This window comes from Alexandromys fortis, unplaced genomic scaffold (genome assembly GCF_014885135.2).
Source record: "Alexandromys fortis isolate MF-2015 unplaced genomic scaffold, M_Fortis_MF-2015_v1.1 scaffold_2_1_26212458, whole genome shotgun sequence".
NCBI classification, from domain to species: domain Eukaryota; kingdom Metazoa; phylum Chordata; class Mammalia; order Rodentia; family Cricetidae; genus Alexandromys; species Alexandromys fortis.
Window position 1 is genome coordinate 22,255,501 of NW_026067930.1, and position 13,533 is coordinate 22,269,033.

The 13,533-nt window shown below is 36.5% G+C and overlaps 1 protein-coding gene across 2 annotated transcripts in view; it reads left to right on the forward strand.

Annotated features, from left to right (window-relative positions):
* Positions 1–13,533, forward strand: part of Ccnc (cyclin C) — a 27,226-nt gene extending 13,693 nt beyond the window's left edge. The window contains exons 5-13 of one of the 2 annotated variants that reach the window (XM_050145144.1): positions 807–858; positions 6,101–6,156; positions 7,170–7,205; positions 7,833–7,924; positions 8,524–8,591; positions 11,090–11,169; positions 11,411–11,529; positions 12,468–12,561; positions 13,130–13,533. In XM_050145144.1, the coding sequence (XP_050001101.1) occupies positions 807–858; positions 6,101–6,156; positions 7,170–7,205; positions 7,833–7,924; positions 8,524–8,591; positions 11,090–11,169; positions 11,411–11,529; positions 12,468–12,519 (555 nt within the window). In that variant the 3' untranslated portion in view covers positions 12,520–12,561; positions 13,130–13,533. The remainder of the gene's footprint in view (positions 1–806; positions 859–6,100; positions 6,157–7,169; positions 7,206–7,832; positions 7,925–8,523; positions 8,592–11,089; positions 11,170–11,410; positions 11,530–12,467; positions 12,562–13,129) is intronic. The other variant, XM_050145143.1, reaches the window with a different exon arrangement.

Here is a 13,533-nt window from a genome sequence, read left to right on the forward strand (position 1 = left end):
AGATAGATAGATAGATAGATAGATAGATAGATAGATAGACTGATTGATTAGGTTGTAGAGTACAGATTATTCCCCCACCTTACCCCTGGTTTTTTGAGACAGGGTTTCTCTGGGTAATAGTCCTGGCTGTCCTGGAACTAGCTTTGTAGACTGGCCTCAAACTCATAGAGATCTGCCTGCCTCTGCCTCCCAAGTGCTGGGATTAAATGCATATGCCACCACCGCCTGACTAGAATACAAATTTTTAATTGAACGTGTTTGAATAGTTTTTATTTGTTAAATAAAGAACCAATTCATTTCCGACTTTAAAAGGAAGCAAATGATTTAGATCTTGAGTGATTTATATGAAATTAAATATGAGTATATTTAAATTACATTACATGATAAAATTTAGTTATTTTATAGTGGTAGTATATTAAGTTGAAAAGCCTAAGAAGCCTTATATTCCATTATGTGCTTCATTCTTTCAGAAAGGTTGGTGTTATATGGTCTTCTGAGTAATATCGCATTTGTCTGTTCATTGACTGGTTGGTTGATTAATTGTGCTAAGAATTGAACACAGGCAGGCCTTACACATTCTTGGCAGGCAAGCAATATACTTCTGAGCTATATCTCCAACCCAAATTATTGAAATTTTAAGGAAAGGTAATATATTTAGAAATTTAAATACTTCATAGATTAAGTAGGAAGAAACTGAGCAGACTGTGAACATGAGAAGAGCTTGGAAAAACTGTTTTGGGTAGATCTCAGGTATCTTTAATGTTTATTGGGTTAGTAAGTACTTGATCTCATTCACTTTTCTCTAGGAATTTGGTGTAGTCTCAAATACAAGATTGATCGCTGCTACTACTTCTGTATGTAAGTGCAAAAAGTGTATTCTGCTTTAAGGCTGAAATCTAAAGAAAGCTCTGTAACATACAGATTTTGGTTTTTGTTTTTGAGCCACATGTAAGTGGGTTTATTACACAACTCCAAAGAATATCTTTAGCATATTAGACAGGAAAAAATGCTTGAAAAGATGTTTTTACTGATGTAGTGGTGCAGACCTGTAATCTCAGTGCTTGGGAGGTGGAAGTAAAGGATTAGGTGTTCAAGGCTAGCCTCACCGACATAGTGATTATTGGGCCACATGAGACTATCTCTAAAAAAACAGGGTTCTTTTTTGTTTGTTTAAGCTTATTTTTATTTTATGTTCATTGGCGTTTTGCCTGCATGTATGTCTATGTGAGGATGTCAGAAGCCTTGCATCTGGAGCTAAAGACAGGTATGAGCTGCCATGTCGGTGCTAGGGATTTAATCCAGGTCCTCTGGAAAAGTAAGCAGTGCTCTTAACTGCTGAGCCATCTCTCCAACCCTGAAATTTCTTTTCAATTTATTTCTATTATTTTATGTGTATGAGTGTCTTGCCTACATGTATATCTGTGTACCTCATTTGTGCTTGGTACCTAAGGTGGTGGTGAGCCTCCTTGTGGATGCTGGGATTTGAACCCAGGTCCTAGGCAACAACAAGAAATACTCTTCACCACTAACAACTCTCTAGCCTCAAAAACACAAAAACAAAATGATTTTTTTTTTTTTGGTTTTTTCAAGACAGGGTTTCTCTGTGGTTTTGGAGCCTGTCCTGGAACTAGCTCTGTAGACCAGGCTGGTCTCGAACTCACAGAGATCCGCCTGCCTCTGCCTCCCAAGTGCTGGGATTAAAGGCGTGCGCCACCACCGCCCTGCTCTCAAAAACAAGTTTTTACATCCATTATGATACTACTTTTTTTTTTTTTTGATCAAATCTCATCTGAAACTTGGGCTCCTCCAGCTTCTACTTACAAAGAAGTATTATTAATCTCCTGTTGAGATTACAGGTATGGGCCACCATGCCTAGTTTAAGACAATACTTTTCAGTGGTGAAAAATGAGCTGTATTGATGGGAATTATGTATTATCAAACCTTCAAGTTGTGTGGTACAGAAAAGAATGCTGACTGTGAGCTGGAGAGGTGGCTCAGCGGTTAAGAGCACTGACTGCTCTTCCAAAGGTCGTGAGTTCAATTCCCAGCAACCACATGGTGGCTCACAACCATCTGTAATGAGGTCTGGTGCCCTCTTCTGGCCTGTAGTCATACACACAGACAGAATATTGTGTACATAATAAATAAATAAATAAATTTAGGAAAAAAAAAAGAATGCTGACTGTATAGTCAGTCAGCTGAGTTAATTTTTGTTTTTTGGCATTTTGAGATAGGATGTCACTTTATAGCCCTGGTTGTCCTAGAACTCACAGAGATCTGCCTCCTGAATGCTGGGATTAAATTGAATTAAAATTAAACTTTTATCATTATGTCCAGCAACTCTTGTGTTTTTAAAGCATTCTTTTAAATTATGTGTAGGTGTGTGTTTGCATGTGGGCACATGCATGTGAGTGTAGGTGCCCAAAGAAGCTCAAGGCATCAGTCCCCTGCAGCTAAATTTTAGTGTGTGTGTATGTGTGTGTGTGTAGTTTGTATGTGGTGGGCATATGTACTTGTATATGTGCATACATGTCAAGACCTGAGGTTGATGTATAGAATCATCCTTCGTTTCTCTTGTACCTTATTTGTTGAGGCAGGGTCTCTCAATTAAACCCAGAGCTTGCCAATATGACTAGTCTTGTCAATAGCCAGCTTCCTATGAGGGAACTCCTGTCCCTGCTTTCTGAGGCTGAATCAGAGATGGACTGCCACACATGTAATTTATGTGTCTGGGGATCCAGACTCTGGTTTCCTCATGCTTGTAGCACTTCAGAAGTTGGTTGTAAAAGTTGGTAATAAAACCATACATATGTCACCTTAATGGTGCTTTGAATTGTTTTATGGAAACATTTAATCTATTTTCTCATCTGCAAGATTAGAGTTATTATGAAGATAAAATCAGTTAATATGTACAACATGTTGAACAATGCCTTGCTATTTATTTTCTAGAATTATTATAAAAAATGCCCGATTGGATATTTAAACAGAAAGGTATTTTCTTTAAGCTCTAAAGTCTGAAGATCCAAAAGTCAGGGCACCAGCAAGTTTGGTTTCTCTGTGGCCTCCTTTAGCTGTTATGGCTGTTCTTTCATTGCCCTTTGTGTATCTACATCCTTTCTTTCTCTTTGTTTTTTAAACTTTGTTTATTTTATACATATAAGTATCTTGCCTTCATGTACACCATGCTGTGGAGACCAGAAAAAGACTATTGTACCCCTGAAACTGGAGTGATAGATGTAAATAGTGGTGGATGCTAGGAACCAAACCTGCGTCCCCTGCAAGAGCAGAGTGTTCTTAACCACAGAGCCATCTTTCTAGCCATCTCCCATGTGTCTTCAGCATCATGTTAAAACAGCAATAGTCGTGTGTGGTGACACATGCCTTTAGTCCCAGCACTTGGGAGACAGAAGTGGGCAGATCTTTGCGAGTTTGAGGCATCCTGGTATACAACATAGTGAGTTCCAGGATAGCCGGAACCACATAGTGAGACCCTGTCTTGGGTGGGGCAGCAGTTAGACCTTCTGTTGCTGTGAAGAGTATTGAGTGAATCAGCTCTTTTGTTGTTGGTGCTGGCTTTTTTGTTTTGTTTGTGAAGCAGCTTTAAGGGAAGGATTCGCTTTGACTCATAGCTTCAGTTTTCTGTCTGTGGTTTGTTGCTTCCATCACTTTTGGCCTCTGGCGGTGCAGAAACATCACAATTGAAGGATGTGGTGGAGGAGACTAAGGACAAGAAGGATCTCTTTAGACACTCTCCCAGGGATCCACTTCCTCTGCTTCCACCACCCACAGCTCTACCATCTCCCATTTGGATGTAAGTGTGACTCAGTCAGTGTTCAGAAACTTCATCTTTCAGTGAAAATCACCTTTCAGGGATTATATTGTCCAGCTGATGACTTGGCCTTCAACATATGAGTCAGGGTGATACTTCAGTCCAAACCATATCAAGCACTCCTGTAGAATTATGTTCCACTCTCATGCTCTAATTAATTTAACCTTTACCTCTTTTTAAAAGTGATTTATTTGTGTATGTGTTTGGTGTTTGCCTGTGCATGTGCATATGGGCACCTGAAGAAACAAAAAAAAAGTGTTCCATTCCCAGGAGCTATAGTTACAGACAGATGTGAGCCATCTCACCTGGGTGAGAACTGAACTCTGGTCCTCTGCAAAAGCAGTGAGTGTTCCTAACCACTGAGCCTCCTTATTGTTGTAAAGGTCCTCACTAGGTATAATCCTTTTCTGAGGTAGTAGAGATTAGGATTTAAGCATATACTTTATTGTTTTTTGTTTGTTTGAGTTTTTTGAGATAGTGAGTTTTACTACATAGCCTTGGAGAGATGGCTCAACCAATGGCCTGAGTTGGATTCCCTAGATGTTCTCTGAATTCTACCCATATCGTAGTGTACATGTGTGTGCGTGCACAAACACAAAATAAATGATAAATGTTTAAAAATGTGGATCCAATAGTAGTAGCACCTTTAATCCCAGCACTTGGTGAGTTTTAGATCAGCCAGGGCTACACAGAGAAACCCTGTTTCCCAAAGCAAAACAAAACAAAAAATGGATCATATCATTTCAGCATAGATGGAATAGAAGCTGATGGCATAAGGTGAATCTAATCTCAGTGGAGGTGTTGGGTGTTTGAGTCCAGGTATTAGTGACATGTATCAATTACAGAATTTTTGGAAGCAGGATTTCACTATCTAGACCAGATTGGCCTCACACTCAGAGACCCACCTGCCTCCCAATTGCTGGGATTAAAAACATAAACCACTGCGCCAGTCCTTTACAGACGTTATTTTGCTTTGTTGATTCTCTGCCATTAATTTGTTTTATTTGTATACTTTACACACTGCTTACATATAAAGAAATTCTAAAACCCAGAAACCTTACTAGGGATATTTTCAAAATGAAAGAAAGAATGTGAATTTCCTCATGTTTAAATAGTTCTAGGTTTCAGATCTTGGCAGATGTTACCTAAATTAGTTGTAGAGAACTTCATTTATAAGATAACTTTTTTGAGAATTTAATACATAAAATGCACAGAATTCCTTATATTGAGTGAAGGAAATCATTTGTAACAGTGGAGGGAATTATAAACCAGAGTTGCCTGGGGCTTCCAGTTGCTACTCTAATTGATTTAAGTGTGCATTCTAATGTCTTAAATACTATTTTCTCAATAGTGCTTAAGTATGTATAAGACTTCCGGAGGAGATAGTTAACAGGTTTTCCATTTGTGCTTTATTAGTGAGTACAAATGGTAACTGTGTTGTATAAGAAAATGACCTTGCATGTATCATGGATGCAGCGGAGCTCTATTAAGTTGAGGCCTACATAGCAGGTTCCACACTAGCCAAGACTACATAATGATACCTTGTCTCAAAAAATAAAAAAACTAACAATAAATAAAAACATGTATGTGTTTCTTTATAAATAAATACATTTACATGTTTTTGTATTTTGGTAAAGAAACAGTTATAAGTTCAGAAAGTGTCAATTAGTTTAAAAAAATTCCTTCAGTCTCAGATAATCACAGCTAATTTTGGTATATTGCCCTAACTTCTTTCTCACCTTGATTTTTTTAGAACTTGCTTTATAAGTGTATTCATTCTAAGATAAATTAACAGACAAACAGAAAAATACCACTCTAGAGTTAAAAAGATTTTAGAGATGATAAAATCTAGTGATTTTTTTCAGTCTTTTAATCTTTTAAAAAGCAGTAAAAGCTTTTTCCTTTTCTTCCTTTTTTTCCCTTTTTCCCTATCCTCACCCACTTCCCCTCTTTCCTTTTCCTTTAGCTTTTCAGTCTTCTTGCCTATACTCCCAAGTACTGAGAGTGCAGGCACATGATACCATTCCAGCATAAACATTTATATATAAAATTGTAGCTCTCCAATTGTATAGGCAAGGGTGCTTCCAACCACTCAATCATTGTCCTCCCTGGAAACAAAGCTCTATCTTTTAAGTAGTTCTGAGATCTCCTACTAAAGGTAATAAATACAGCATACTGTCTAAGAGTATTATTATGCTGCATTAAAGGAATTTTGGATAAATTCGTGTTGGCATTTTCTTGGTTTTAATTGTTTTGTTTGGTTTCTTATAGTAAAAACTAGATTTTCATATGCCTTTCCAAAGGAATTTCCTTACAGGATGAATCATGTAAGTATATTATATAAAATTATGTATTCTGTATTAACTAGCTTTATTCTATATTAGAATAAACTTCAAGCCGGGCGATGATGGCGCACGCCTTTAATCCCAGCACTTGGGAGGCAGAGGCAGGCGGATCTCTGTGAGTTCGAGACCAGCCTGGTGTACAAGAGCTAGTTCCAAGACAGGCTCCAAAACCACAGAGAAATCCTGTCACAAAAACCAAAAAAAAAAAAAAAAAAAAAATTATTTTACATTAAACCTCAGTAACTTCTCTCTCTCTTTTTTTTTTTTGTTTTTTGGTAATACTTAACAGTAGTGATTATTACTCTCAAATGCCAGTTAAATCACCTTAGGAAGTTTTTGTTGTTTTTTGTTGCTGGGGTTGGTTTTTTGAGGCAGGGTTTCTCTGAGTAGCCTTGGCTGTCCTTGAACTCTCAAACTCACTCTGTAGACCAGGTTGGCCTCTCCCTCCTGAATGCTGGGATTTAAGGCATGTGCCACCATGCCCAGCTTAAATTTGTAGTTTCTAACAATTCTAATAGGATTTTCTTTTTTTTTTTTTAATAGTAAGAATTCTGGGGTTACTGGGGTTATATCTCAGTAGTAGAGTTAATTGCTTAGAATATTTGAGACTTTGGGTTCAATTCCAAGTTACTCCTATTCCTCAAAAAAGAAAAATTAATGATACTGCCTTTTTTTTTTAAGGATTAAAAACATATAACAGTAAAATGTAATTTTTTGTCAAGTTCCCAGTACTGGGAAGGCAGAGGAGGCAAATCTCTGTGATTTTGAGACCAGCCTGGTCTACATAGTCAGGCCTGCCTGGTCTCAAAAAACAAATAAAACTTGTAATTTTTATTGTGAATGTTATTGATTATATGTTACTGCATTTATTTTCTTGATTTAGAAATTTCATATAAGACTGGTAAATTAATTTATCTGTATCTATAAGTTATTAATTTAAGCAAAGAATATTTACATAATCATGTTTGTTCTCACTGGATGATTTTTTTTAACAGATACTAGAATGTGAATTTTACCTTTTAGAATTAATGGTATGTATATATTTTTTATAATACAGTAAAACGGTGTAATGAATTGTTCTGAAGGGAGGTAAATTTTAAATTTATCAAAATGATATGTGATGACAAATCACAGAAATGTATTAGCATAATCACTTTATGAGGCCTGTAAAATGATTTCTATATCTGACTTGAGCTTAAAGAAGTAATTTTATTATAACTATAATAAGGATTGCAAGCAAATAAGTCAGAAAGTTAAACCACTGTAAACTGTGTGCACAATTTGTGTGTGTGTGCGTGTGCGTGCGTGCAGAGTTAAAGATAGATTACTCTTGGGCAGAATTCTGCTCCTCCATTGAGGATTATGACTTTACAGACATATAAGAGGTTTCAGTGTGTTGCAGATGTCACTTTGAGTCTCTAAGGGAAAGATGGATGCTAACTGTCTGCCACCTGATTTACCAAATTATATTCCAGACAGATCACTGCCTTCACTGTCATAGTAGCTCAGGGTCATATTTGAGCAAGAAATTAAAAAGGAAGCAAGTATAAGAGAGAAATTAGTTTGAACTACATAGAACAATAAGTTGGAAAATGATATTGTTTTATGTTGTAATGAATTTGCTTTTGTACATATATATTTTTTTAAACTGTCTCTAGGATTGTTGCTTGATAGTGTATCATCCTTATAGACCTTTGCTCCAGTATGTGCAGGACATGGGCCAAGAAGACGTGTTGCTTCCCCTTGCATGGTAACTAGAACAGAAGTTACTCGTATATTGACTTGTTGCTGACAACTAATAACATGGTTTAGTATTTTAAAATACCTCAAGATGTTTTGTATTCAGCAAACTATCTGCTTGATAAGTATTTTAATAGCTATAGTGGCATAAATTATGAGGTCATACCTATCTTGAATTACCTATTTGATAAGTATATCATCTGTTAATGTTTTGTATCAAAACAAGACTTCACATGAAAATTAAGAATAAATTAATTTTTGAGAATACTTTTTGTTGGATTCAATACAAATCCATTTCAAATTATATCTTTAATTTTACTTTTTATTTTTCAAAAATGTGAAACTTTATTTAACATAATTTGTTGTGAGGTCCCAAAATTGAAAATATACTCACTAATACATGAATGTTATGTTCAGTAATGTGTATATCTTTATTGTCACATTCATGGGTCCATTGTTTTGCCTCTGTTTTCATCTTTGTAACTGCTCTTAGTAATAGAACAGAGATGTAAGTGTACAAAGATGGGAAATCTGGCTCTCTCTGGGAGGAGTTACATAGTCAGTTCAGTGGTTGTGCTGTTAGTGATATTAAGATTTACATTTCTACAGGAGGATAGTGAATGATACCTACAGGACGGATCTTTGTCTGCTGTATCCTCCTTTCATGATAGCTTTAGGTATGTAAATTTATTGAGTACCTTTATTGATTAAACTGTTTTTGCCTATTTAGGTCATCCTAAAATACAATTCGCTTGATTCTGATTTATGTTTTTATGAAGTAGTAGACTAATGTGAGCTCTTGATAATATATGCTATACCCCCTTTCTTGGTAATTTTCACCCCTTAATTCATTTAAAATATAATCAGACCTAAACAATTTTTTTGTTTGCTGAAAGTGGAAAATTCAGGTTTAAATTGCTGATATTAGTTGTCTTAAGTAACTGGTTCTGTTTTCCATTTCTGGATCCCATTAAGTGCTCAAGAGCTTAAGGCAGAGGCATCTGTGCTCTTGTTGCTAGAGTTAGCAGGCACCCACGGTGTGGAGAAGGCACACAGGGTTGGGCTAGAGGTGTCTCTGCAGAAGACTAGATTTAGACATTGCTTTCTTTACAGTTATTGAAACACTTATCTAATTTTTCTGAGTTTGTGAAGTTGTGGGAGGGATAATAACTTTACAAAGAATTGTGTCAATAGTTAAGTGAAATGCCCTATAGAGCCCCGAATGTCTGTTATATCTTAGGCATTTAATAGTTTCTGCTCTTTTTTCTTTCCATCTGTTGATTTTCATGGTTCCTTTTTTATAACCTCCCCTCTTTTTAAAAATTAATCCAGGTTTTTTTTTTTTTAATTTTTTCTCCATACTTAATTTCACTGGATGGATTTCCCCCTCTTCAGTTTTTTTTTTTTAAATTTTATATAGAGTGTTCTATACATGCACCTGCAGGCCAGAAGAGGGCACCAGATCCTATTATAGGTGGTTGTGAGCCACCATGTGGGTGCTGGGAATTGAACTCAGGACCTCCAGAAGGGAAAGGGGGCGGGGGGGGGGGTAGCTCCCAGGTTTAGGTAATAGTACATTATTGTGGGGAAATGAAGACAGTAGGAACCTGAATCAATGTTAGTCACAGGACATCTACAGTCGAAAGCAGAGAGAAATGAATGCATGCACGCTACTTATGCTCAGAGCCCTCACTATACTTATACAGGACCCAACTCCAAAGAATGGTGCTGCCTGTTTTTAGTTAGTCGGGGTTCTCTAGAGGAACGGAACTTACAGCATAAATCTATCCACATACATGGAGGTGGGTATTAGAATGGCTTACAGGCTGTAGTCCAGCCTTGTAGGGATAGCCCAGCTCATCGTGGGGGCTAATGTTTACATATAAATCTGGCAGGCATGAGCCCAACCGCTCTCTTTTTTTATCTCCTGCTCATTGCTGGATCCCTGGTGTTGTAAGCTATCCCTTCATTAAAATTTGCTGTTTCATATTAAGCTAGCCTGGTTATTACACCACTTACACAGCCAGTCCAACAATGACTACCTACAGATAGTCCAAGAATCCAGGAGTTCATTTCACAAGGCTGGATATCTCAGTTGGTCTTCAGTATACTCCAGAATCCTGAAGATGTAGGCTGTACTGCCAGTGAAGGAATGGACTGGCAAAGAGTGAGCTCTTAGCATTCTTTACCACACAACAGTCTTTTATTTTTTAAGATTTATTTTTATTTTATGGCTGAGTGTTCTATCTGCATATATAACGTTATGCCAGAAGAGGGTATCAGATCCCACTGTAGATGGTTGTGAGCCACCACCATGTGGTTGCTGGATATTGAATTTAGGTCCTCTGGAAGAATAGTCAGTGCCCTTAACTTCTGAGCCATGTCTTCAGCCCTTAAGACAGTCTTAAAAGCTTGTCCAACCAAACATGACTGTAGTGTAAAGGTCAATAAATGCCTAAGTGAAATATAGCTTTTTAAAATTTAGGTTTTATCCCCTGAGGTTGGGTTCCATTGGTTGAGAGCTAAAGATCAAGTTCTAGGGAGGGAAAGTCTGGGATAAGCATCCTGGGATATTGGGTGTGGTCTGCCTCTATAGATAGCAAAAGGTCACCAGATCATTAATAATATCAACTCCTAGCTTTCTGGCTAAAAAGCAGGTATTTATTTCCTCCTTTGAGGAGACACCCCTGCATGATTAACATTCCTGGTTTCTTCAGCAGTCTATAGATACAAGGACTTTTGTACCCCCAACAAATATTTTTAAGGCATAGCAGTACGTTGGTGAGGTGGGGCTTTATTTTCTGTCACTAATTTCTGGGTGTGATTTGACTACTTTGCACTAGTGTTCATGGGTGATTTTTTTCCAGTTTAATTTCTTGGACTTGTTTCTCTTATAAAAAAAAATCTACCCTTAAGGTACCCACACTGTGACCAGTATACAGCGAAGACAGGGTGTCAAGAATTATCCTGCAGCTAGAGATTTTCTTCTGTATCATTAAGTTGATAAAGTGGTTTATTAAATGTTGGTACACAATGTAGTGTGTGTGTAATCTCAACTAGTATCTAGACTTTAAAAGAATTGTATTGGAAAATAAGATAAAATCTTTATGAAAATCTTTAGTTCTAAGAGTGTTTGCTGTTAAATTTGAACAATTGGTTCTCATTTTCTTTCTAGCTTGCCTACATGTAGCCTGTGTTGTACAGCAGAAAGATGCTAGGCAGTGGTTTGCGGAACTCTCTGTGGATATGGAGAAGGTACTTTTTTTGTTTTGTTTTTTTGAAGATAACGGTCTCACTGTACAGCCCTGCTCTGCCTGGAACTCTGGAACTTGCTATGTAGATCGGACTGGCTCAGATGCATGGGAAGTCACCTGCCTCTCTCCCCCAGGTGCTGGGATTAAGCATGTGCTACCAGGCTCTGCGTGATGTATGTTCTTTATATACTAATGCATTGTTAGTTTTTACTACTGAGAGCTTTTCAAATATTTTCTTCTAGATTTTGGAAATAATCAGGGTTATTTTAAAACTATATGAGCAGTGGAAGAATTTTGATGAGAGAAAAGAGATGGCGACTATTCTTAGTAAGATGCCAAAACCAAAACCACCTCCAAACAGGTATATTTTAGACTTAATTACTAATTTGACTTCATTGTATAGTAAACTAGGTTATATTTTTCTTAGATTGTGTTATATCTTTTTCTAAAAACTTACACTAAAATTTCTTGATTTATGTTTATGTAATTTGTCTTGATAAATTAAGGATGTCTCAGTTTTAAGATAAATTTTCTGTCTAGTAACTTCCTAATGCAATGGAGGTCTATTACAGGTATCCCTCAACATATAGCCACATTCTGTACATAAATGGAACTGAATTAGGCAAATTTATTTAAAATTCAGATATAAAATGCTTGAAAATAAGTCTTTCCATTTGGTTCTCTGCCATTCCTCTCCCCTCAGTAATGATTATTTTATACATTTCAGTAACCATTTTCAAAAAATTTGATGATCTGATATACTAAAGATAACAAATTACGGCTTCTGAGTGATCCTATGATCCATCTAGCACACAGTTACATATAATTTTGCCATAAATGAACCTCCTCTGCTAAGAAGTTTTTGTTGTTTTAAATTAATCTGTTTAGTTGAGTGATCTGTGTGTCAGATCATTTGAGGAAGAGAAACAGGTGAGAAGGAAAGTCAATTCTGTAAGCTTAGTTGTTACTTAAACAGTTACACAAGCTGGGCGGTGGTGGCGCACGCCTTTAATCCCAGCACTTGGGAGGCAGAGGCAGGCGGATCTCTGTGAGTTAGAGACCAGCCTGGTCTACAAGAGCTAGTTCAGGACAGGCTCCAAAACCACAGAGAAACCCTGTCTCGAAAAAACAAAAACAAACAAACAAACAAACAAAAAAAAGTTTGCAGGACACTGAGATGCATTATAGACGCTGCTGTTACAGTGATGTTACAGTTGAGAAGAAAGTGATGCTTAAGTGTTATGAGGAGCTGCTTAAGGCAGTCACTCAAACAGCTACCTTTGGATGCATTTTTTACAGAAGTTCCCTGAGTGATTCTCCACTAATGGCAGGGCCTGAAGCTGCAAGATGATGGTGGACAAGATAAGGCAATCTCCTATTGTCACAGTTACTGGTATTTTCAGCTTTAGTTCTTTTTCTTTTTATTTTAATAGTCAACATTTTTCTAGGAAATTACCATATTTTTGATGTATAAAAGTTTGTTGTCTTTTCCATATGATTTTATTATGTCATTGGACAGCAGGTTGTTGTTGGTTTTTTTTGTTTTTGTTTTTGTTTTTTGAAAAACACTTTGGATTTTCCTAAAGAGTAAAAGTAGAGTTTTACATGTCAGATTTAATTTTGTAGGAAATTTGTCCAGAAGTTGTAATCTCTATGTTGAGTGATACCTGTAATAATAGTGAAATCTCAAACGCTAACTTAAGTCTTTGAGTGTATATGGACACTAACTTCCAGACTGCTTGTTGTGTATGAGAGCCCAAAGTTACAGAAGAATAAAAACATGAGACCAAATGCTAGTTTGCTGGGTTTTAATTTTTCTACAACTGTGTCTTATAATACAGGAATGTCTTCGTTCTGTAGAACTGTGCCACAGAATAATAAACTTCAGAAACTAGTAGTACCAGGTGTTGAAAATGAATCTTTTAATTGGCATAAACTTTCTTTTTTCCCCGTTTGAACAGTGAAGGAGAGCAGGGTCCAAATGGAAGTCAGAACTCTAGCTACAGCCAATCTTAGAACACTCGGAGGAATCCTGTAGTGGACCACTTGGAAGTAAAGCATGCAACAGTTTGAGTAAGGTCTTCACTGGAAATCAAATGCAAGCTATTGGGAATTCATTTAATTTTCACAAAATAAGTTTTTCTTACTTAATTTGATTCTAGTGTATAATTTATTAAATCTTAATTACAAAATTTTGTAAAGCTCTAAGGGGACCTATTTATACATACACAGACATTTCAAAGTTAACTTGTCTCACACAAATATAATAGCTTTTTCTTTTAATTAAGGCAGGAAACATAATATGAAATGTCATTTGTTTAAAATTTTCTTTAGACATCGAGGGACCAAAAAAAAAAAAAAAAAA